Source organism: Suricata suricatta, chromosome 3 (assembly GCF_006229205.1).
Source record: "Suricata suricatta isolate VVHF042 chromosome 3, meerkat_22Aug2017_6uvM2_HiC, whole genome shotgun sequence".
NCBI classification, from domain to species: domain Eukaryota; kingdom Metazoa; phylum Chordata; class Mammalia; order Carnivora; family Herpestidae; genus Suricata; species Suricata suricatta.
This window is the reverse complement of record NC_043702.1, coordinates 111,984,418-112,010,633: the sequence shown is the minus strand read 5'-3', so window position 1 is coordinate 112,010,633 and position 26,216 is coordinate 111,984,418. Positions and strand designations below refer to the sequence as shown.

At 43.9% G+C, this 26,216-nt stretch overlaps 1 protein-coding gene across 3 annotated transcripts in view; it reads left to right on the top strand.

Moving 5' to 3' along the window:
• AKT3 (AKT serine/threonine kinase 3) overlaps nucleotides 1-26,216 on the top strand; it is a 284,903-nt gene that overhangs the window by 22,807 nt on the left and 235,880 nt on the right. Inside the window, exon 2 of one of the 3 annotated variants that reach the window (XM_029934845.1) lies at nucleotides 15,033-15,126. The exons of the other annotated variants lie outside the window; for them this stretch is intronic. Within the exon in view, the coding sequence (XP_029790705.1) occupies nucleotides 15,036-15,126 (91 nt within the window). The 5' untranslated portion in view covers nucleotides 15,033-15,035. The remainder of the gene's footprint in view (nucleotides 1-15,032; nucleotides 15,127-26,216) is intronic. 3 annotated transcript variants of the gene reach the window in all.

The following is a 26,216-nucleotide window of genomic DNA, read 5'->3' as shown; positions in this document are numbered from 1 at the left end:
AGAAGTTGGGGTTTTGAGTTTTTACTTTGCTTTTCTGTTTGGAGTGTCATTGCAACTACTGTATTGTAAATGATGGAAAATAATTGCATATGTTAAAAAAATAAATAAATTAACAGAAAAAAAAATAAAACGCAAAAGACAAGCTGTTGCTAGGCTAGTATAGAGGGTGGTTCTTCAGCCTGGTGCTTACTGTGGAAAAGCACCGACCAGAGCCACGTAAGGGTAGGGTGGCCACTGAACTCCTTTTCTCACCAAGAATGTAGAATTATGATCTAGAGCATATTATGAACTTGTCAGCCACGTGAGTCAACTGCCTTGGAAGTAAACCCAGTTGAGTTAGAGCATTTCGATGACCACTCGTGCTAACCATACTGCCTATGGTCCGTTCTGACAGTACTGCCTGTGGTCCGTGCTGACCATGTTGCCTGTGGCCTCATGAGAGATCCTGTTTCAGAAGTGCCAGGCTAAGCCACGCTTGCTCCATTGAAATTGTGCGGCAATAAAAGTTCATTGCATTTAAAGTGCTGATTTGGGGGTAGTTCATTGCACAGCAGTTGATGATACAGATTTTGTAGGGGGAGGGTTGCTTTGCCAAGCCTGAAGAGCCTTAGAATAGACCGTCGGTGACACTTGAGGAGCTTCGGGTGGGCTGGGGGGAGAGCGTAAGAAGCAGCTGGGAAAATGTTAGTGGACACGTGAGGAAGGAAATCCTTGTTCTGGAGCGGCAGAGAGTTTAGCAGTTCAGCTGCTAATGTGTAAAAGGAGAGAGAGAAACTAGAGGCAGGCCTGTTAAACAAAAAAGGAGCAAGGAACTGTTGCGCTTGGGGATGCCTGGCCTCTTTTCCAGGACCAGACCTGCTAGAATTAAGAACTTGATTCTGAGGAGGATCAAATATGGGACACTTTCAGGAGACTGCAATCCACAAGTGAAGCTGAGGATGTGACTTTAAAGTCAATTTGGACCTCCGCAAGATCCAAGGTGCTCCTCAGAGAATTCTAGTCCAACAGGAGCGGCTCGGAGCATGTTCGGAGAGCCAGCCCTCCACTGGCGCCTCAGCGGGGCTCGGCGAGGTCTGTGGCTGTGGCCTCAGTCTCAGAATGGACCAAACCGTCTATGGAGCGAAGATGCATAGGAGACCTGCAGGGTTTTCCTTTTCTCCTGTCTTCCTCTGCCTCTCTCTTTTAAAGACCATCGGTTTGGCAGAACCACGTTTGGCTCGCGTCCAGAGATGGTAGTTACATGCAAAGTGCCTTCGACTCCGAACCCCTGCGGGCCCCCTGGATTCCAGAACTGTTGTGAGCCAGTGACAGCCAGCCCCTCCTTCCTTACCCCTTCCTGAGCAGCACCTCAGCCCTGGGAGTTGCTCTCTGCCTCCTGCCCATCGGCCCATCGGCCCTGACTCCCAGGTGCCATCCATGGTAAAGGTGGCTTGTTAAGGTCATGAGACTCGTGGTGTCCTGCCATTCGGTGGTACGAGGTGAATGCAGTGACAGGGTTAATTTGCAAGGCTGAGGAGGCAGCTGCCCAGAGATGGCAGGCAGTGGGGCTTGGGGGTTAGGGACAAGGAGTGTCTCCCACACAGGGGACAGGACTGGCCGACTACAGGGCTGCAGGCTGGCACTGGGCAAGGAGGGCCCCTCACACAGGGGACGGGGCTGGCCGACTACGGGCGGCAGGCTGGCACCAGACAAGGAAGGTCCCCGACACAGGGCAAGGGGCTGGCCGGCTATGGGGTGGCAGGCTGGCACTGGGCAAGGAGGGTCCCCCACATGGGGGACGGGGCTGGTTGACTATGGGGTGGCAGGCTGGCGCTGGGCAAGGAGGCTCCCCAACACAGGGGATGGGGCTGGCTGGCTGCAGGCGGCAGGCTGGCACTGGACGGACAGGCGCGCTCTGTCCACACATGTACGGTGTCTTGAATACTGGAGAAGGGGTCACTTGACTACTAACTACTACCAGGAACTACTGAGTATTGCATGTGAAATGAGGAAAACCATTTTCTGTTTGTTTTACATGTGATCATTTAGTCTTGTTTCTTGGTCAGCGACGTTACGTCTGCATAGCCTGTTTTCTCAGAGGTCACTTCACGTATTTCAAAATGTATTTAAAATGAATAAATGTTAAATACAGTAGGGCTCTATTCTCGGCTCTGACCTCTGCTTGTATTTAAAGCGACTGGAAAGAAGAGGAGGTCAGGTTCACCCCTAACTTCTTATCTTGGAAACTTTAAACATACAGAAGAGCTGAACGTATAGTGGTCACAGGCAGGTTAGCGGCCTCGGTGTTTCGCCACACTTATTTCTTCCAGCTCCATCGGTGTACACTTAACCAAGCTGTATATTTAAGGTGTGCAGTGTGACGGTTTGATATGCCCATCTACTGTGAGACAGTGACGGCATCACGCTAGTTAAATGGATCTAACACCTCACTTACTTACACTTTTCCTTCTACTTTTCTTTTTTTCTTTTTCTTTATTTTTGGTTGAACCATTTGAAAGGGAGTTGCAGGTATTGCTCTGTCGGCAAGGCCTTTTAGCCCAGATTCCCAAGAGTGAGGTATTTGCAACTACTAAACCATTAACACAGCTTAGAAATTAATGTTTTTGGTAATCCCATCTAATATGGTAGTCCAAAAAACTTAGAGATTTTAAAAAATCTGTGGTGCATACTATTTATTTAGTTGTATCTCTGGCCCATTTTGTTCTAGAATAATAAAAGTATGACATTATATTTTTCTCTATGAAATTGATTCTAAGGTTTTTGAGGGTTTTATGCCTTAGGTTGCCTTATAGAATGTCCCCCATTCTGGATTTGTCTAATTTTTCCTCACTGTTAGATTCATGTTGAGCTTTTTTGGGTGAGAATACCACATAGGTGATGTGTACTTGATCAAGAAGGTGACTTCTGGGTCTCTTCACTATAAAGATGTATTTTTCCCATTTGTAAATCTGTGGGGTCATGGTTCCCAGTCGACCCTTCCCTTTAGTTTAAACGTCCATTGGTGATACTTGGCCTGAATCAATTTTTACATTATGAATTATAGAGAAATTGCTTATTTTACTAAAAATTTTTAATGTTTATTTTTGAGTGGGGGGAGAGAGCAAGAGAGCAAGCAAGTGAGCACCAGCTGGGGAGGGCAGAGAGAGAGGGAGATAACAGATTCCGAAGCAGTCTGCAGGAACGGAGTCTAATGTGGGTCTGAACTCATGGACCATGAGATTATGACCTGAGCTGAAGTTGGACGCTTAGTCACCTGAGCCATCCAGGTGCCCCGAGAAATTGCTTTTGAATGTCTGTGTGTCATAGATTTGTATTTGTCAAGAGAGAACACACTTGCTTTCGGCTAGAATTTAAAGATATTTATTGTCTGAATTCCATGTATGTTTATTTTCTTATGACTCATTTTGAGAGGCCTTGGTTTAATTTAAGACAGTAAGTTAATAACAGGTCAGATAGTTCTTAGAATTGCTAAGAGTGAGGCACATCGGGCAGTTGTGCAGTAATTCCTGAATGCCTGGTAGGGTGTGAGGAATCACACCATATAGTATAATATGCTTAACATTAAAATTATAGCTCTCAAGTACTTATTCAGTTGAGAAGATAAGACAATATGCATGTAAAAATCAGATAACTTTCACAGTGGAAAGTCATAAATACCAATAGTCAGTAAATGCTCTCAGTGTTCAGAGGGAAGCACGGTGAACTTCGACGAGTGCAAAGCAGTGTAGTGTATGAAGTATTTTAAGATATCACTGACATTCTGAACCTGGGCCTTTGAAGCATGTTTTCCAGTCAATATCATGTCTGATATCTAGCAACCAGAAAAAAAGGAGAAAGTATGTCCCTTACCCTGGAAATGATTATTGAGTGAGATGAAAAACACAGGAATGTATTTTATCTCTGACCATAAAAACACCCTAATCACACTCTTTAGTGCCATGGCTGTGTAGAGGCGAGACGTGGGACTTCATGTTGCTTTGAAGATAGGTGTGGGTGTGTGACCAGGAAGGCTTCATGGGGGAAGTGCCATTTGAGTCTGATGTCAGGACGTTTTGGGAGAACAGAAGAATATTGGGTTTGCAGGCCCAGAGCGACTGCATGAACCATGGTTTTAGAGAGACTAGTGAGGTCATATTCAGCCAGATCAGGAGGGGTCCTGATGTGAGAAGGTGTGACATGGTCATTCAGCTTCTTGTGTGTGGGTGTGTGTGCATCTGGAAATAGGGCTTCTCATACAGGAGGAGAACCACACAGCTGGATTTTAATGGTAGGTGCAATTCTGCAGAAAAATATTTGGGAAGATGAGCATGGATTGAAGAAGGAGTTCAGGAGTGGGCGCGGGAGGGAGAAGAGACTCTTGAGGCAAGTACCAAAGGAGTGATTGATTAGGAAGAGAGCTAACACAGGAAGGTCACAGCCAATGGACAAGAGATTTTACGAGAGGATCATTGATGTCACGTGCAGTGGGGTCTACAGAGGGAGTGAAACAGAAAGGCCATTGGATTGGACACTCCAGGAATGGTCAAGGGAAGTGCTGCACGTGTATGATGGCAGAGGGGAACTTGGTAGTGGGGCAGGAGATCCTGCCCTTGACCGAGACAGCCATTGCTGGCTAGGAGCAGGGGTGGGAGGGGACGAGAACTTGAGAGGAAGGGTTACTCTTGGAAAGGAGGAGAGGCGAACACCAGTCTAGAGGGAAGAAGTGAGTGTGAGGGGAGAGCAGAGAGAAGGAAGGATAATTCTGGAAGAAGGAACTTGTGCGTGGTGGTCAGTATGTTCTCTGGATTTGGAGAGTGCAGAATCGTCTTGGTTTCAGACCTTCCTCCTCTGTGCACGTACCCCAGGAGCCTGCATGGAAGAAGTACCGCCTCCCGGCAAACTCTAAGGTTGGCGAGAAGCTGGACAGCAGGCTGACAGGAGAGTAGACGTGCAGTATTTCCTACATGTAGAAAAATGTTAATGCAAAAAAACCCAAAAATTGGACACCAAATATCTAATATTATCCTAAAATGCAATTACTGTTACTATATAGGGATTTAAAATCACCTTATTTAGGAACAAAATGTATTGCTGGGCGTAAAAGTTTTCTTAGTGTGCCCATGTAAAATGTCTTAAGTAGAAAGAATTATTGATCAACTTTTCAAATGTTTAAAATGTTGCAGCATGTTACTATTATTATTATTATTATTATTTTTAACCTGAGGCCTTGTCTCTAGGAGGATAATTCACCAGGACTTTAAAAAGGTTAAGCAGAAATAACCCAACACAAGCTTAGGAACCTTAGTAGCGGCGGTGGATTTACTAGATCGTGTACGTGGGGAGTGCAGGCTGGACTGATTGCAGGTGCGCCGGGGTCCAGGGACCTGGTGGTCATGACATCAGCCACTCTGCTCTGTCTCCAGCCATGATGGTCTCATTTTCAAGGAGCCTTCTTGGCAGCAGGCGTGTAGTTCCCGGCAGCTCCCAGGCAGCAGCGTCGGGGCTCGCTATCCGAAAGGAAGGTAGATGACTTCTCACCGGCCTGTGATAAATACCAGTCATTTGTCCATCCCCTGTTACCACCGTAGCCAGGAGGATGGCAGCCGCTGCCAGTGGAGAACCTGGGCTGTAGGATCATTTCTTGAAGGAAGTCACCATGATTGTGGCAGGGGTAGTGGCTCTACAATTTTGGCACATTTCCTTCCGATCTGACATACAGATACGTATGTATGTGTGCATATAGATTTGTGCTGTAACAAACCAAGTTTTCTAATGAAGGCCTTATGTTGAAATCAGATTCCTCAGGGAAGAGTCAGCCTTTGATTGCTTATATAAATGAGGCTCACTAGCTTTTTTAGTTTATGATTTCATAAAAAGATACTCTAGAAGCCTTTTCTTTTTAAGAAGGAAAAGTGTTTTCATGCCATGTATCATGCTATTTATATGTTTGCACAAAAATGCAGCAGGTGTACCTGGGTCAGTTTTAGTAGCAACAAACACAAAAAAACAAAACAACTGTCAACACACACACACACACACACACACACACACACACACACGAGCACACACCCTGGGTTTCTCGTTGGGATATGAAAGCAGTATGATGGAGTCTGCAGTTGTGGGCTATCAGAGAGGTTGTTGGGGTGATTTGAGATAATTCTGTGGAACACACATGTAGTGCTGGGCTTCCTGTAGGGGCTTGAAAAGTGATAGCTGTCGTTATAATTCTTATTGATAAGCATTGGTCTGTGATGCTGAAAAGCACTGGGTGTAAACCTGGTGGAAGTCCTGGGTGTGAACCTGGTGGAAGTCCTGGGTTTTCGTAAGGTGGAGAGGCGGGCTGGAGATCTCGGCTAGCTTTGAGGCCTATTTTTGATAGAGTAATTTGGGTCACAGAAGAATGTGAAGCAGGAGGAATCTTAGTGTACTGTAAAGAAAATTAATAATCTCAGTTTTGTTGTTAGACGGATTTGGGTTTGAATTTCAAGTCCTCTGCTCACCAGCTGTGTAAACTTGGACATGTTGCTAAATCTTGTCACCCCACGTAAAGAACAGCAACAATGATAGTACTGGCTGTGTGGTTCATGGCTAGAAATGCATTTAATTTATCTTAATAACATTTTACTTTGATTAGTATCTGTGAAGTGCCTTCCAGCTCCCAGATTTGATATGTGGAATTATTTATGCTTGAATATTTATTTATTCCATCTTCTCTGATAGATTCCAGAGAGGAAGACTATTTTAAGTCACAAGTGTGTGGTTATAAATGTACGGTTATAAATGTTATCTTTCTCACAGCTGCATTATCCCTGGGATGTGCTGCCCTTCGAGACCATATGATGTAGAGTTCATATGGACCGTTTTGTGACAGGGTTGGAGCACTTAATGGTCAGCTGCCTTACCAGTAGTTAGGCTTGGTGGTGGATCGTGTTGGAATTCACCTCATAAAATTGTGCCAGCAAAAAAAGAGGTGTACAGACTTACAGAAAAGAAAGTCTTGGTCAGACATTTGGAAATAAGTTGTGGACATGAGATCTACTAAAATTCCCACAACTAGGCTTGGTATCACTTGAAGGTTATTGTGAAGATCAAAGGCAGTGATGTGTGGTAGGCCCTCTTGCATAGTACCTTCCTTCTACCTTGGCTACTACTGTGGTTATCTTTATCTTCTAGGAGGATTTTTCCTCTTGGATCACCAAGCCGCCTTTAGTCCAGAGCAAATCCAATGGAATAGCCAATGCCATTCTTACCCAGGGTTCTGCTGGAACCTTCCATCAGAAAAAGCTGAAGAAGCTCATCCAAAACCCCCACTAGACTTTTACTTTCTTTCTGATCTAGCATTAGTTTCTGAAATAATTTTGTATGAGAAGGGTTTCTGGTAGTCATTTGTTCAGCAGATGTGTCATACTCATTAAGGGCTAGGTACTAAGGGAAAGAGCACTGCCCATAGGTGCCCATATTTTATATCTTAAAAAAGCCAGTTGCTCATTTAAATTTTATTTCAGGGGCGCCTGGGTGGCTCAGTCAGTTGAGCCTCCGACTTCGGCTCAGGTCAAATCTCACATTCGTGGGTTCGAGCCCCGCGTCGGGCTCTGTGCTGACAGCTCAGAGCCTGGAGCCTGCTTCTGGTTCTGTGTCTCCTTCTCTCTCTGACCCTCCCCCTCTCATGCTCTGTCTCTCTCTGTATCAAAAAACTAAATAAAACATTAAAAAAAAAAAGAAACCATGACTTTTAAATTTTATTTCATAATAACTTTGTAGTTGCAAGATAAAATTAATTGAAGCTATAAAGTCAAATAAGGCACATAAGCATACCAGTGACTTTTGGGTAGAAACTAGATGGTAAAGTACCTTGTTTACCTTTATTTAATTTGGTGTTTCTGAAACTACTTTTTGACCTATTGTACCCTCTCCCCCCGCACTGAACCCACTTTCAGAAATAATAGCCTATAAGTAGGTTTGTTTAATGGGAAGTGAACAATATGAGGTTAACTATAATTATAGGACAGAAACTGTTGCCTGTCTACCGTATTTTATGGTGCATCTTTGGCTAATTGGGTGACTCTGTCCTCGTTTGCCAGGGACAGGTCTGGTTTATCCCTGTTTCTCCAATGTGGTTATTAATTGTCTCTTCTTCCAGTCTCAGAGCGTCCTGGTTTGGGTGATGAATTTTGTGGTCCCTCCCATAGCTAACACTTTGGATCACATATGTGCTGGACAGCATTTGAGTGTTTGGTATATAGTAACTCAGTGCTCACGACCCCCTGAGAGTGTTTGTCCTTTTCACTTTTTTGGTTTTTAGCATGTGAATAAACTGAGGCACAGAAAAGTTGAGTCTTCAGATTACACACCTGATTAGTAGTGGGGTCAGGATTCAGACACAGGCAGGTGCATCTGGTCCTGAAGGGTATGCTCCTAACCGCCATGCTGGGCTGGTATAGACGTGCATGCTCCGTGAGCATACTTAGAGTAAGCGTGAGGGTAGAACCCTGGGGAACGTGGACATTGAAGAGTAAGTGAAAGGCATAGAGACTTGGAAATGAGGGAGAGAGTAGGAGCTGAGAGGAATGAACTGTAAGTTACATAAAGTAGAATTTGGCAAAGTTGATTTTCCTCTGGGAATTTTCCTCATCCTCTTGTAAGCATCCTGCAAAGGGATGTTTTCCTTTTCACTTTTAATTAGTGTCCAGCAGTACCAATTTTCCCTTGAAATATAATAAAAGAGCATTTATTTAAAGCAGTTTGTTTATGTGTATTTTGTTTTAAGTTTGGGGATATCTTCTTTTTCCTTTAGTAGCAGAAATCAGACTTTGGAAAAAGCCCTTTATTTTTTTTTAATGTTTGGTTATTTTTGAGAGAGAGAGCACGCCCAAGCGGGTGAGAGGCAGAGAGAGACACACACACACAGAATCTGAAGCAGGCTCCAGACTCCAGGCTGTCAGCACAGAGCCCACATGTAGGGCTCAAACCCAGGAACCTGGAGATTATGACCTGGGCCTAAGTCAGACACTCAACTGACTGAGCCACCCAGGTGCCCCTGAAAAAGTCCTGTAAAACCTATCCCAACTTATTTATGACAGTTTCTTCAGAGACCAAGAAGTTAATTTTAAGACATGTATGGAATTTTTTTTTCTACCCTATCTCCAGACTTCAGTGTTGACTTTGTATTTACCTCTCGTTTCATGGGGACTCCAGCTTAGGTGTGCCTCTCCCTCACATTCTCTGGAAGTCGAAGAATGCTAAGTTATATTGTTACTTCATTGACTAGTGATTTCTAAAACTGAATTTGCTTATTAATAAGTCTACAACTGTAGGTAACAGTGTGATTTTTATAACCAAACCTTTAAGGTAAATGTGTAATTCTCAGAATTTAGGCTGTGAATGTCCAGTGAAATTGAACCAAACCAAACCATTACATAGGTAGTATATATATGTATATATACACACATAGGTATGTATATAAAATATATAAATATGCATTCAGTAAGATTCAGCAGCCACTGATTGAGGTTCATTTATGGTTAACTTTTCTGCTTTGTACTTAGGGATTAAAAAGATTGAGGAAACCTGGGTACTGTGTGTTCCTCTCCCTCTCTTTCTTCCCTCTCCACCCTTCCCCTCTGTTGTTTCTTCTCCACCTCCCACGAAGCCCAAAGTGAGGGCCCTGTGCTGGAGCCTGTGGATTTGGGCAGATCTAGGTGGAGAAATAGTGTGTGCCTTCCAGGAACTCGTGCCCTAGGGAGACAGACCGACCCCTGAGTCAGCTCAGACAAGTGTGGTCAGTGTTGGAGCCAGGGTCACACCCAGACCTGTCCACCGTCCTTTAGGGACGACCAGAATCTAAGTCACATAGAAGGAGCAGGGAGCTCGAAGAGACGGGAAAGCCCGTGGTGAGTATCCTGGGAGGTCACAGGGGCAGAGGGTGGGCTGTCCGTGTTACGGGATTGACAGCCATGTTAGTTACCATGAATTGAGGGTTGAGGAATTGACAGAAAGTGAGCAAGCATTCTTCCAGGAAGCCTGATGCAGTGAAGGGGGGAATAGATGAGATTGTAGGTTGAGTGTGCTGTGGAATGGAGTAAGTATGCTTTATAATGAGAGGTATGTACATTTGCTATCTAGGAGGGAGCTACAGAAAGGTGATGTGAGATTGAAAGACAGGCCAGGGAAGATGCCAGAACAATATCCTTTGGGAATTTAGATACTTTTAAGAACTTAAGTGGAAAATCAGCTTCGGTTTTTTTTTTCTTTTTTTTTTCCCCTAACTCAGCGTTTGAATTTCATGATATAATAGATCGTTAAACATCTTTATGATGTGGAGGCTCTTATAGTAAGGCATAATACCAACATTTAAAAAGAGTTATGTTAAAGGAAGAATATTGCCGTGTTAGCAGGGATTCCTGTTTGGAAATAATGAGAAACTTCTCTTTCATCCACACTTTTCCCATTGCTTATTCCTCTAGTCAAAAGCAAATGGGTCTCCGCTGAGAGCAGAGTGTCTGTACCCCTTAAAACAGATGTGTCCAACTGCTTTGACAGCTAGAGAGAGGGGTCCTGTTTGGGTCATCAATAGTAGATTTCCTCTTTCTATAAATCAGTGTTTGAGAATTCAGTGATCTCTTTCACTCACTCTAGGTGGGGCCCAAAACCAATGAATTCACTTACCTACCAGATGTTTACTAGTGCTTTCCTACTTTTCTTGTCACCTGACACATAGGTGGTGTCAGAAGGTGGCCCCAGTGTCTACTCTCTAATTGGACGTCAGAGGTACTAAACCATTACTGAAATACATAGGATAATTTCAGACAGCAGTTTGTGCTGCAAAGAGGGGAAATCATAGGATGTACTAGAGAGTACCTGGGCCAGTGAGAAAGAAAACTTTGCATAGGGTCATCTTAGAAGGGGTTTTTGAAGAGGTAGCTTTTTCTAAATATTGCTTAAAAATTTTTTTTCTTACTTTGTGGTAAAATATACATCAGAAAATTTACCATGTTAACGGTTTTTAAGCATCCGGTTTGGCAGTACTCGGTCCAGTCACAGCACTATGCAGCCCTCACCACGGCTCGTCTCCAGGACTGTTCTCACCTCACACAACGGAAAATCTGTAACCCTTTAGAAAGTAGCTCTGTTCCCCTCCAAGCGAGTTGACAGCAGAAGACAGAAATTGCCGCACCGTTTGTGAACTGAGGAAGCGGATGGGCGGGCGGCAGTGGACTCAGCAGGGTGGAGAGGTCTGTAGGCGCAGGACACTTGCAACAAGTGTGAATGGGAGTGTGTCCCGAGGCTCCCGCAGGCTCCGCGTTGGGAGGCTGCAGATGGTCAAGGAGGCAAGGCCTGAGGTGGAGCCGAAAGCAGGGATTGGGCAGAAAACCTGCATGCTCATGGGTCCTTGGGTTCTCTCCTGAGGAAGCTGTGTGGGCAGATGACTATCTGCCACCAGCTTGCCTTGGGATGCCAAGAGTTGGTCTTTATAAAATTAAAATGATAAAATATAAAAATGAAGAAGTGCCTGTGTTCTGAAACCAGGGGCAGGGGTGGCTGCCTGATTTACAACCAGGAGGATGAGGGGAACTCCGTCCCTGGATCGTGGCAGTCTGCGCCTGTATCCTCTGCTCTCCCCGCAGAGCACCACAGTGAAGACGTGCCACTGTCTCCTGCAGACAACCAAGATGCCTTCAGATGCGGATCAGCTCACTGCCAGAGCCCCCTTCACTGAACGCAAGTCGGCAGCCCCATTGCCCCACAGAGATCTTTCAGCCCATTTTTTGTCAGAACTGCATTCTTAACTCTGGGTTCTTAACATCTCAAGACCATGGGACACTTGGGGAAAGCCTCTATAAAAAAAAAAAAGAGAGGTCAAGATAAGCCGACAGAAATAAAGAGGTGGAGGATGGACTGGTACTTGGGGTATTGGGAAAAAACAGATACTGTTGGGATCCCGAGAAAACCTAAAAAAAAAAATCCACCCTCTCTCATAGTAGTATCAAAGAAATACCTTCTCTTCCCACTAAAATGATGGAGAAAACCAAAGCATAGTTCCGTGAGGGTAAAGAGAACTGAATGAGAGATGACAGCAAACCAAAGATCCCAACTGAATGCTGGAAGTGGAGAACCTGATGCATGGAGCGGTAACCAGCTTAGCACAGCCAAGAAAGTGAAAACGGAGTCCTAGAATATGGGTAGTTGTTGTGCAACCGAAGATTCGTCTTCCGTTTAATTCTGATGTGCCCTGCCCTATTTGGACTACTGGTTCTTATTTTTTGAGTCGTGTGCCCTTTCCCAGTTGGAGCTGTGCTGTCCACCAGCAGAGACATCAGAATTACTAAATGCAGTTCCTGGTTTCATCTGGTTCTCCCACGTGGTTCTGCATTCTTGTGTCCTTCTTGCTGCTTGTGAGCCGACGTCTCGCACACATGGACAGCTGATACTTTCCTGGATGCCGGCGGCAGTGGGGTTGAAAAGGATGCCGGGAGGAGAATAGGAGCAATATTTAACCTAAGGGTGTGCTCTACATTTTGCGAACTAGTTGTTTAGAACTTGGTACTTCCTTTAGGAATAATTAATACATGATTATTGGATTCCTGGACTTTAGAAGACTTTTCATCAGCAAGTAGATGAGTATTAGTGGGTTCTCTGGGAGACCTCCTGCGTTGTGTAACATTTTCCTATGAAAAAATCCTTTTCTTGTGGTCAAGTGACTATGGGCTTGGAGTTGGATAGACATTGAATTCAAATCCTGCCTCTGTCATTTTTTTGCTCTGTTATGTCGGGCGAATTATTTGCTTCCAAGTCCCACTAGCATGAGGCTATAACTGTCTAACTCAGAGGGCAGTTGTGACGATCAGGTGAAATTCAAGTAGATCAAGCACTCGGACTAGCTCTTGGACCCTGTAAGATCAATAAGTGTTTGTTTCCTCCACTTTTCTGTGGAATGAGATAAGAGGGTCCAATATTTTTCTAGTATTTCAGGGAAGTGCAGATCAATTGAAGGCAATTAACGTTTTCAAAATGTAATTCCTTTGTTTTAATGTTTTGCCTTATTTATTTGCAACGTGTTCCTTGTCATTTGATAGTTTGCTCTGGTAATGCCTTTGAAAGAGCGTGGGAACAGGCCTCAGGAGATCGGGGGTCTAGGTAGCCTTTTCTCCTGCTAACTGGAAGAATGATGTTGTGTGTGTCTTTCCCCACTTTGGGTCCCATTCCTCATTTGCAAAATGGAAGTGTTTTGTGGATTACAAGATGATTTCTGAATGTTTATTTCTGTGCTGTGATCCTGGGACCTGTAAAGCTGTAGGTGTCTTTGTGGAATCCTTTTAATGGGGTCCCACATGGAGCTCGGGATACACTGATGATTATAAACTTGGTTTATGTATGTGGAGGACTTGCTAGACTCATCGCTGGTGTTTGGCTTTTCCCTTGGAAAAGTAGTTCTAGCTGTGAAACCGATTTTTGAATGGAAATACACCAGAAGTGGCCATTGCCTTCCTTCCTACAGACAGAAACACCCGTTGGTACTGTTCCCGTGAGGCTGGGGCCATGCTTTTCAGAGCCCTATGGATTTAACCATTGCCCTTACAAACAACAGTGTGGATGTTCTCACGCCTGGGGTGATTTGGGGTGTGCATGTATGTATTTTAAATTATTTTTAATGTTTGTTCTGATCTCAGCTCAGTTGTCATTACCAAAGGACTCTGTCTCTGATCCCTGGGGTAGATCATGTTGTATGTTTACAGGTTTTTTTTTAACCCCCTTTTATTGTTTGGATTATATACGTGTCTGATTTTATAATAGCTTTCTTCCCAGCTGGATTTAAAACTTTTGGAGGGGCAAGACCCATCTCTTTTGCTGACTTTCATCTGTAATGTTCCGGCACATAATTGACATTCAGGACATATTTTTTTGCATATACAAATAAAGTAAAATTGTTTCCTTGCACATAGTAAGTGAGTAGAAATAAAAAGGTAATTAAAAGCTCAGACTACTTATTAGAATTAATGACTGGAGCCTTTGCTGTTTCCAAGCCGTGAATTTGAAAGGAAAGAAAAGAATAATCAAGGTGGATGCATAAATGATGTTTATTATTGTTTGTGCAAGAACAGTGAACATTCCCTAGTACAGGAAGCAACTTTTAAAAACTGCTGGCAGAGCTAAGAAGTCAGACTGTCCTTGACCCTTAGATCATATGTCTTAGAGCCTGAGTTTCCTTAACTCTTCTCCAGTTTGGAATAAACATTTTGACACAATGAAAGATTTATTCTGTAATTTTTGGTCTTCATAAACAAAGAGCCTAACTGAGTTTGCTAAAACGGAAAACAGAAACTTTCTGAATTTTACTTGTTCCATTTTAAAAAAGTTTGTTTCCTTTCAAGTGAATAACACGTTAAAATGAGTTCAGCTATTAGCAGATAAACATGTTGATTCATTTTGCCCAAAGCTATTGAGTGAAGCCTGGAGGGGTACAGTCTGTTTTTTCCCCCACCCAGAGGGAGAATATTTTTCTTCCTCTCTGCCCTGTTGAGGGCAGGGGACTGGAATCAATGACCCCCCTTATTAAGCTCACCTGAATTGTACGGGAGGGAAAGGAGAAAGGTTGGTTCACCATTTCCTTCTCCTTTCTCTTGCTTTTGTTCTTATCATTAACATACAGCATGTGCCTCTCATCCAGGGCTCCTACTGTACTGGGTGTGTGGTGTAGTAACTTACTATCATGTGTGACTTCACGGTTTTTACAAAGCTAGTTTACTGAATGCTCCGTTTTGAGGAACTCCTCTATTGTGAGTCAAGTGTGATTCACTTTGAGGATGGCCTTCATTTTGAAACCAAAGAGAAGTACTCCGTATCCAGTGGTGTTGGGAAAATAGATAAACTCACATGTAGTGAATTGATGTAGAGATTTTGTCAAGCACATAAAGAACTTTTATAAGAAACCTAGGGTGAGCCATGGCATTTTGGAATAGTCCTTAGGAAATGACCAAAAGATGTGGCTTTTACTGTTTTAGGAACCCTGTGAGTAATTGTTTGTTTCTGCCTACGTCATGTCCTGTGTATTTCAGACCATGTTAGGTGCCGTCATTGTGCAAAGATCAATAAGAAGTTCTCTCTGTGTATCATCTGGGTACCATTTCCCAAAGCATACAGCCTTCATAGGTAAGTGTTCCTCAAAAATAGATTTCTGTCACTAAGTTTTGGGAGTACTTGGACTAAACAGAATTAAAGGTTTTGTTAATATGGGGTAAGTGTCCATTGTGGAATTCCAGAATTAATGCTTAATAAGATTGTCCAAAATTCCTTGGCACAATTTCTTTTTCTCATGAAACTTGGGCAGTGGGGCCTGAGGGGAGCGTCTGGGGGAGAGAGAGTGGCAGTGATGTGCGGGAAGACGGTTGTCCGTGAGTCCTGGACGCACGTTGGGAAACACTGGACTAGTCCAGCCTTTGCTGCAGGGTCTGTTTGTCCTTCTTAATCCCCTTTCAGGTCAGGTGGGGGGCTTGGGTCTTCTGATTGAATAAGTAAACTGGAAGTGGGAATTAGTAATTAATATAAAAAATGGTGGCTGGTATTGGAAATTCAGCCTCTCTTGAAGCAGACTAACCATTTCTTCCGTAACAGTTACACCTCCCAGCTTTTGTTTGACTATATTGTTTTACCCCTTTTCCAGGCAGGCAGACACAAGACCACAGTCATTATTGACTCTTCTCTTATCTTACTCAACCATAGCCCCAGCACCTAGAACTAAGTATTTGCGGAATTCTTCCTTCCCATTCATCAGTTTTTTCCCCCCATCCTCACTGCTTTGGTTGGCATGAAGTGACTGATCAGTAAATATTTGTAATGATGACATTTTTCAGTCCTGAACCACTTTATGTTGCACTTGGTGACTTACTCTGGGTTTCTGCCCTGCGCCCTCGGTGGCTCACTGTTGCATAGGTGAGTGGCCTGGGTGTCATAACCTGGTCCTGTCTGGCACCTGTCCGCCATTCATTGCACCCTGGCCCTGACTGCTTTTTCATTTATACCCTATGCTCTTTTCACTGATACTCAGCTCACCATTGGCTGTGATGCTCTTACCTTTACATTTTTTACCTGGAGCCTTGTGTCTGTTTTCTATTTGGAATGCCTTTTTTTTGGCCACATATTTAATTATCTAAATCCATTAATAGAACTCACTTTAAAAGCCAATACTTCCCTGAGGGCTCCAGCAGCCAGTGCTGACACCTTTTCTCTGTGTCAGTTATACTACACTTGATGCGGTTGGCATGCGGCAGTGTAGTTACGACTGTACCTGGCTCATCTCCTGTGAAGGTCCGAGTTTCTTGAGGCAACGTGGCATTGAGCTTGACTGCATAACTCAACTCTCCGTGCATTAAAGATAATCTGAATTTTGTGTCTTGCTCAGCGGAGTCCAGAACAAGCACAGTGTCCTGATTCTTGCTTGTTCTGTCCTGTGACCCCACTGTCGACAGCACGCGTCCACGCGTTCTCTTCCGCGTGATGTCAGCACTCGGCCCACACGTGCTCATCTGCGTGATGCCAGCACACGGTTCCACACAGGCTTGTCTGCGTGAAGCCGGGCAGGGACAGACACGTTTGGGGTGGGCCCCGCCTGATAGTGGCGCTGTCCCTCGGTCGTAGTTGAGCCGCTAGAGCTCCATCGGGTGCCACGTCGGATGGCCGGGGAGACTGCAGGGCAGCAAGGGCCCAGAGAGACGGGTTTCGTGTTAACCGGGGCAGCTCGTCAGAGCGGGGGCCGCCTGCGCGCGTGAGCCCCACGAGCCCGGCTCTCTCTTCTGGCCGCAGTGCCTCACCGGCCACGCGGGTTTGGACAAGTTACTTCTCTTCTCATCTGTGAGATTCAAGTAATAATGCAGGCACGGTGCTTGGCATGTAGTCATTACTCAATAAATTTTACCCATTTTTGCCATCGTTAGTGACCTATCTTGGACCTTCGTTGCATAGGTGCTTATTAAGTAACTGTTAAAGGACTTTGTTCTTGGTCATTGCCAAGTAGTATATTCCATTGTATATATAAACCACATCTTCTTGATCCACTCATCAGGTGATGGACATTTAGGCTCTTTCCATGATTTGGCTATTGTTGACATTGCTGCTATGAACATTGGGGTACATGTGCTCCTATGCATCAGCACTTCTGTATCCCTTGGGTAAATCCCTAGCAGTGCTATTGCTGGGTCATAGGGGAGTTCTATGGATAGTTTTTTGAGGAACCTCCACACTGTTTTCCAGAGCGGCTGCACCAGTTTACATTCCCACCAACAGTGCAGGAGGGTGCCCATCTCTCCACACCCTTGCCAGCATTTGTTTAAACATGGCTAGTTCTAGGAGTTCCCTGTGTCCTCACTCCTGTTCTTTCATTAATAGTATTTTGGTGAGATCTATCAGAGATCTGTCTATACCAGATCTTAGAAATTATGCTATATAGGCATATACCTTGTTTTTACTGCACTTTGCAAATAGGGTTTTATTTTTTTTTTTAACAAATTGAAGGCTTGTGGTAGCTTTGTACAGAGCAAGTCTGTTGACGGAATTTTTCTAAAAGCACCTGCTCACTTCGTGTGTCTCTGTAAAATTTTGGTAATTTTTGCAATATTTCAAACTTTGTCATTATTGTGTTTGTTGTCGTGATCTGTGATTACGAATTGCTTGAGAGCCCAGATGATGGTTAGCAACTGTTTAAAAGTTTATTTTGAGAGAGAGAAAGACAGCGCGTGTGCATACGTATACGTTCTGCCCGTGGAGGAGAGGCAGAGGGAGGAGAGAGAATCCCAAGGAGGCTCTGCACTGTCGGCACAGAGCCCTACTCACGAACTGTGAGATCATGACCTGAGCTGAAACTAAGAATTAGATGCCTAACTGACTGAGCCACCCAGGCACCCGGGTTAACAATTTGTGTTTAACAAAGTATTTTTTTTCTTTCATTATTTAAAAAATTTAGGGGCACCTGGGTGGCTCAGTCAGTTAAGTGTCCAACTCCGGGTCAGGTCATGATCTCACGGTTTGTGGGTTCAAGGCCCGTGTTGGACTCTGTGGACAGCTCAGAGCCTGGAGCCTGTCTTCAGATTTTGTATCTCCCTCTCTCTCTGCCCCTCCCCGCTCATGCTCTGTCTCTCTCTGTCTCAAAAATAAATAAAACATAAAAAAAAATTAAATCCAAGTTAATTAATGTGTAGTGTAATAATGATTTCAGGATTCATCACTAGCAAGAAAGTATTTTAAATTGAGGTATGTGCATTGCCGTTTTAGACATAATGCTGTTATACACTCAACAGACTACAGTATAGTGTGAGGGTAACTTTTGTCTACACTGGGAAACAAACATTTATGTGACTCAGTCTATTGCAATATTAGCTTTATTGTGGTGGTCTGGAACCCAACCCACAATATCTCCAAAGTTTATATTATTCCTGCCAATTGAGGATTTCAGACACATACTTTGAAAAGAAGAATGGATGATATTTTTGGAGAGGTAAGAAGATAAATTAGGAACACCTCCTCAGAAGTACAGTAAAAGAAGAAGATAGGAAATAGGAGAGAAGAAGAAGCCAGGAAAATCAGAACAGTGGTCCAGGAGTTTCCAACACCTGAATTACAGAGCTTCAGAAAGAAAGCAGAAGAAACAGACGGGAGACAGTCATTAATGAAATAAATCAAGATAATATTCTAGGCCCCAAGTACATGATGTTTTCAGACTGAAAGGGTCTGTTGAATATTCTGAACAATGGTTGCTGATAATTCCACAATATGGCGCATTATTGTAAAATTAAGAACTAGACTCACATATGAAGAATCCACAGTAGTTGAAGCAGGAAGACAACGAAGCAGCGGTGCCTTTAAAATTCTGGAAAAATAAAAATTGAAACTAGTCTAAGTAGTTTAATCTATTAAATAAAGATCTTTTCATTGAGGCACATGCCTCCCACAAACCCTCAGGAAGCTGAGGAATGTCACAAGAAAGAGGAGTACCTAGGTGAGAGGGAAGAGGACTTCAGACCCAGCAGTGGTGAAAGGGACCTCAGGGTGGTGGCCATGACGCTGGCCCAGGGTCACCGGGCTAGACCTGAGGAAGTCAGAAGGGGGCAAGAGACTTCTTGAAGAAGAACTAATGGCAGCCTGATGTGAAAGGATATATTCAAAGGGGATTTGTCAGACTGGAGAGTCTGAAGTTAAATAAGGAAAAATATATACTGGATAAACACATAGAAGTGTGCAGAAAACTAAGTAAATGAGAAGCCAGGCAATTATTAATTCCAAGGAAGACAAAATGTTATACAGGAAAAGAAAGGTAATTATTGTTTACTACTTGGCTCGGTTCTGAATACCCTGTGTAGTCATAATAAAATAAGCCTCCAACACTGATCTCACCAGCACATTGAGACAATGGGGGTGGGCCGCATGGGGGGTGACAAGACCAGGAGACAGAGCTAAATTGTAGGCATCCTCAACAAGTAGTCACTGGAGGATACCCCAAACTGGCCAGTTGGGAAGCAGAGATACAAATGTGCTGTATTACTTAGAAATATGGAGGGAGATTCCAAAACTACCAATTAGAGACAGTATCGGGGGAAGGACAGTGCTGGCGAAGGGGGGCCAGAGACTAGTTTCCCTTAACAAACCTTGGCAGGTCCAGTTGACTTTTTAAAAACTCTGGGTGTGCACCATTTATTTTGGAAACTCTAGATTTTGGAGAGTCTATCAACTTTAGTGGATTTTTTTCTAGCTAAAAGTTTTTCAAGTGCTTTCATTTCTCCTTAAATGTTGTTGAAGTGTCTGTGGTGTATAATTGGATCTGAAACCCATAAACCTATCTTGTCATTGTTTAGATTGTGCCTCCTGGTAGGGTGGTGGGATGGCTGGGAGTTCTTCAGCTTCGGCCACACAGGGTCAGTTCCCCAGATCCCCTCTTTGTGCAGCGGTGTCCCACACCTCAGTGCCCTCACCTCACCTCAGTCGTATTCTGTTGCATTTCCTCTTCTGTGTGTTACACTAAGCTGTGTTCTCAAGTCTGTTCTTACGTGGACACCCCCTCTGCCCCGCACCCCCTTTGGTCTTCCCTGAGTTCCTTTTCCTCGCGGCTTCCATGCGGCTTCCATTCCTGTTCCTTCGTGGCATTTCAGTCACAGGAACACGTGTGTGGGGGAAGCACTTTGCTCTTCCCTGAGCCCTTCCCCAAAGTAGGGGTGGAGGGTGGAGACCTGGGCTGAGGAATGTGTCACCCTGCTGTCACTCAGCAGCTTCTAATTACTTCACCATCTCCATCCATCCAGAGAGAGTTTGCTCTTCCTAACTTCAGGGTTCATGAGTGACTGGTTTACTGTGATTTGCTTCTTGCACACTCCCCTCTTCTGTTCAGAGTTCTTGATTGTTTGTGAAAATAAAGTTACTAGCTTCTTTAAGCACCATGGGGATTTATTAACCCAATTCTAGGTTCCCCTGAACTGAAGGAAAGGCCAGGATTAGGATCTTAATGTCGGGTTTGGGGCCACACAGCAGGGAGCTCCTCACTCCTGAGAAATAACTGCAGGAGGGCACTCAGGAACTGAGCATGCTGCTTTGGAAGGTGGTTTTTCATTAAGTCAGTACTGTCCATACCACAGCTCTGCTCTTGAGGGGTAAGCTCCTTATCGGGGGAACTAACTCCTTTTCAAGTAGTGGGGGTGGTGGTGACGGGATGCCTGGATTCGTAGTGCCTGGGATGTGAAATCCAGAGATGGGAGAAGCGGGAGGTGAAGGCATAATTTTGGTCTGTTTTGTGGTCGAATCCCCCTGTTTTGAGCAGGGTTAGAGGTTGGGTGAGTACATTTCTCTGTGTTTTGGTTCTAATGGAACTCAGATCTCTTGAGCAGAATCTTCCTCTGGTTTCTTTTCTTGTGTAGAGTTAAACATCCAAACAGCTTTGGATAGTTGTTAAGGCTCAGAAGGATTGGACAGAGGTTAATTTACCAGGAAGGTAACTCAAGTTTACAGCCTCTTGCTTGTGCGTGGTATTTCCTAGATAGGACCGAAATCTGTTAAGGCCACGATAGTTTTTCACTGCGACTTTCTTCCCGTCACACTTTCCATCCCTTCAGGCTGCATCGGTGTGGACACCGGCAGTTTGGGAACCCTCAGGAGAGGGGTGTGGGGCACATTGCTGTGATTTGCAGTCACTTTTTCGGACAGTTTGGTGATTGTGAGCTGGCCCCTCCCAGTTGGCCTCTGCTCCTGGCGGTGCAGGGCCAGAGGCTGAATGGGGATCCTCCGGCCTCCACCAGGAGGATCTGGACAATGGTTGAGAAACCAAGATGTACCAATTGCAAGTTTGTTGGATATTCGTCTAATTTTACAACTCAAATGTGAAAGAATCGTGACAGAGGTTTTCACCAGTTTGGTAATTTGTAATATTTACATGGCATCACCATAGCTATGAGCTGAGAGAAGCCTTTCTAAACCGTCAATAATCAGAAATAAGTGTTTGCCCTGTATTCTAGATGAACAACTATTCTCTCTAAAATTAATATAAAACTGTGCCAGGAAGATAATATTAAAATATGTTATTATATGTAGGGTCTCGATGTGGGCGACAGCTTTTAAAGACGTAATTTGATGTGGTTTTCTTTCTCATTCCAAAGAAATACTCCGTTAGGACCTAATTTTATTTTCATAGTGATGGATTCCTGTCCATGAGAGCGCCTTTCCCCGGCTGTGCACACTTCAGCCCCGTGGAAAGCCGGTCTCTCGCCACGCCCGAGCGCACCGCCTCACTCAGTGAGGGCCTCGGGCGGACTCGGTCTGCTCTCAGGGCAAGAGCGGGCGCCCTTGCCGGGGCTTTCACAGGGCTTCTCGCCGTCCGCTCCTCAGGACCCTCCGAGGCTCTGACCACCCAGTCTGAAGTCTCCTTTCCTTCCTCCCTCATCTCTGACACATCGCCTGCTTTATTTTCCTAGCATTTACCAGCCTCTGACTTTTCGTTTATGTTTTTATTGACTACCTCTGTCTTTCCAAACACAAGCTCCCCGGGTGAGAGGTGCTTGCTGTCTGCAGTGTTCCCAGAGCCTTGGGGGGTGCCGACACCTTAGGAGGTCCTCAGTAGATACTTGTTGAAGGAAAAGTTATACGAATAAGTTGAGCGTTTTACTGTGTGTTTGTACGTTTTGCTGTAGAGTTTCTAATGTTTTGTTTTTTTGCATGTTACTTGTGTATTCACAGTGTGATGCTGGAGTGTCTCATCAGTCTGTAATAAATTCCCTTCTGATTTTTTCTGCTGCAAGTATTGCTTAAGTCTGTTATCTGCCGTTTGGTTGTAGATGTTCTGTTTTAGAATAGTCAGGCACCTGGAGTGCCGGCGGGGGCGCTCAGTCGGTTAAGGATCAGACTCTTGGTTTTGGCTCAGGTCGTGCTCTCACAGTTTGTGAGTTTGAGCCTTGCATTAGGCTCTGCGCTGACGATGTGGAGCCTGCTTGGGACTCTCTCTCCCTTTCACTTTGCCCCTTCCTCCCCTCATCTGCCGCCCCTCCCCCGAAATAAATAAAGGAAAAAGAATAGCCAAGCTCACAGAGAAGTATACAGAATAATATAATTGGTCCTCAAATATCATCTCCTAGCTCTGTCATGTCTTGCTTTCTGGCCCTTCCTTTGTTGGTGACACCTTATGGATATGCTTATGGTTCGTGCATCCCTCCCTAACGGTGCTGCCTCCCCTCTACCCTACTTGATCAAGTTTGGGTTTAGCGTTCTCATGCATTTATAGTTTAAGTTTCTTCCTGTGTGTAACTGCATGTATAAACAATATAAATGTTTAACAGAATTAACATGTTTTCAAGCTTTATATAAATGGTACCATATTGCACATATCTTCTGCACCTTTATTTATTTATTTTTTTTTAATTTTTATTTTTGAGAGACAGAGAGAGGCAGCTTGAGCAGGGGAGGGTCAGAGAGAGAAGGAGACACAGAATCTGAAGAAGGCTCCAGGCTCTGAGCTGTCAGCACAGAGCCTGATGCGGGGCCTGAGCCCACAAACTGTGAGATCATGACCTGAGCCGAAGCCGGACACTTAACCGACTGAGCCACCCAGGCGTCCCTGCACCTTTTTTTTAAACATGTGTTTTTTTAAAGATGTGTTTATATTGGTAAACACAGTCCTCATTTCTTCATTTTCATTCCTGTGTGGTTTCGCATGAATAAATCACTCTTTACTGAACTGTTCTGTTGAGGGGCTTTTAAGTGGTTACAGACTTTTTTTTCCTTATCACAATGAGTGGTGCAGTGAATGTCTCTGTCATGCATACGTGAAACTCTTATCTAGGATATATTATTGCAAGTAGAAATTGCCAGGTCGCAGGGGCTACTCAGACTTTCCCTCTGTTCGGTTTTGTCCGTTGTTTGCTAGAGTGTGTGTTACCAAACAGTCCCACCAGCAGTTCCAGAGACGGTGTGGTCCCCTCGCCATTGCTTTGTGTCATCAGACGTGATGGTTGTCATTCCGACGTGCGAGGATTGTTATTTTGTGTTTAAAACATGCATTTCTCTGGTTACTAGTGGGGTTCCGAATTTTTTTGTGTGCTTATTGCTATTTAATTTCCTTGGTAAATTGTTTTCTCCTTCTACGTCCCCACTCCCTTTTTATATTGGATGATTTGTCCTGTTTCTGCTGATTTGTAGGAATTCTCCAGGTACTGATATAAATAATTTATTTGAATCCCAGATATCTTTCAGTTTGTGGCTTGCCCTTTTAGTTGCATTTGCTCTGACTTTTGTTGTTCCAGACTTTTTCATTTTGCCATAGAAACATTTATTGATCTTTTCCTTTAGAGTTTTGACTTCTGGTATCATATTTAAGAACTTGCTTGCCACATTGAGGTCATATGGTAGTCTCCTTATTAGTTACCTATTACTGCATAGCAAATTACCACCCACCTTGATTTGTTTAAAACAAACAGTCACGATCTCTTACCTCCATCTGTCCCTGTAAGCAGTGTGCTGAGTGCTTCTCACCTCGACTCTGATAAGTTTGTGGGCAGGATGGTGGTGAGGCTGCTGTCATCTGAAGGTTCGCCTGGAGCCGGTGGGCTTGCTTTTAAAGGGAGCCCACTCACATGGCTGGTGGTGGGGGCCTCCGTGCATCTCCTTAGGCCCTTCACCAGAGCCACCTGAGTGTCCTCATGAGGTGGAAGCCAGCTTTCCCTGAGTGAGTGAGGCAGGCGGGAGCCTGAAGTGGAAAAGCCTTTCATGATCCAGACTTTGAAGTCACAGACGGTTCCTCAGCCCTGCTGGCTGGGAGGAGATGGTGTAGGGGCAGCCGGAGCAGGTGTGAGCATCTCTGGAGGCAGACTTGGAGGCCAGCTTGGAGGTGGCTTTCATTTGCTTACAAAATGCCCAAGAGTTCTTCCCCATTTAGGTCTCTTTTAGTCTACTTTGAGGATGTTATTGTGTGTGTGTGTAACGTTAGGAAAGGGATCTAACCCTGTTATTCTTCTGAAGGTATAATCTGCCCCAGTCCCGTTGACTGAATGATCATTGTTCTGTTTACATGTGGGTTTGTTTCTGGACTCTCTGGACTCCTTCAGTTTCCTCTTCTCTTCTTCTGCCAACTCTGTGTTACAACCAGTGCTGTTCTCTCTACCGCCAAGTCTCAGGCTGGTTTTGTTCTTCTTCACGGTTGGCTTGGCTCTTTTGGTCTCCAAAGGGCCATTAAGAGAGAACGTGTTAGAGAATTTTTGTTGATTTTTTAGGATCAGATTTCTACATTCCATGGAAGGTCCTGATTTTTGTTTAAGAAATATAAAAAATATGTCATATTTTCATTAAAAAAGTGATACTGGCTTATAAAGATTTGTGAACTATAGATAAATAAAAAATAACTTGAGGGGCACTTGGGTGGCTTAGTTGGTTGAACATCCAGCTCTTGACTTCAGCTCAGGTCGTGATCCCAGGGTTGTGAGATTGAGCTCCGTGTCAGGCTTTGTGCTGAGTGTGGAGCCTGCTTGGGATTCATTCTCTCTCTCTCTCTCTCTCTCTCTCTCTGCTTCTTCCCTGCTCTCTTTCTCTCTCAAAACAAATATACATGAAAAAAATTTTTAAAAACCCCACAAACTTAAAAAATGAAAAGCGCCCATCACCCAAGTATCACCGTTATTGTGATTAGGAATACACATTAGGAATTGTTAAATGTTTGATACTGTAAAAGTTAAACCTGCTTTACAAGAGAGGGCATCATACATTGGGGAGAAAATAAGGATTAACTTTTTTTTGTTAACATTCTTATTATACAGTGTGCTTCCATAGATTATTAAGAAAAAGATAAATGACCCAATAGAAAAATAGCCAAAGAATAGAAACAGCCATTTGACAGAGGAGGATGTAAAGAAGTGTGTATACCCTTTCCTCAAATGCTAGTAGTTTTCTACATTTGTGTTTTCTTTTGTCTCTCTCCCTCCTCCTCTTTTTCTCTATGTCCTCTTCCTTATCCTTCTTTATATATGATATTTTAAGTATATTTATGTAGAGATTTAAAAAATATATTTAGATGATTTCATTCTTTTTTGTGGCTGAATAATATTCTGTAGTATATTTATACACTACCTCTTCTGTACCCACTTACCTGTCAGTGGACACTTGGGTTGCTTCCATATCTTGGCTTGGTAAGTAATGCTGCAGTAAACACAGGGTGCATGTATCTTTTAGAACTAGTGTTTTCATTTTCTGTGGGTAAGTACCCAAAGAAAGATCATATACTAGTTTTGGTCTTAGTTTTCTGAGGAACCTCCATACTGTTCTCCACAGTGGCTGCACCAGTTTGCATTCCCACCACCAGTGCCCATGCATTCCTTTCTCTCTGCATCCTCGCCAGCACTTGTGTTTTGTGTTTCTGGTGTCAGCCATTCTGACAGGTAGGAGGTGATAGCTCATTTTCATTACTAATTTTTAAATGCTCACATTATCCTACATTTGGCCCACAGAAGCCCCTTTATGTTAGCACTTCTATTCTTTTGACATATTCCCTTCAGTTTGTGGAGACTTTCTGACATTCTGACACAATACGATATACCAGGTTTATCACATCCTTTCCCTTTCCTAAGCTTTAGAACCAGCCATTTCTCCACCAAGTTCTGGTTCCTTGTAGTGGATAATAGTATTATCTTTCTTTTATTCTTAATTCTTTTATTTTTAATTACCTTTATTCTTCATTACTGTATTTTTATGCCACCTCCGTCCATTCTCTTTTTGCATGAGTTCCATAT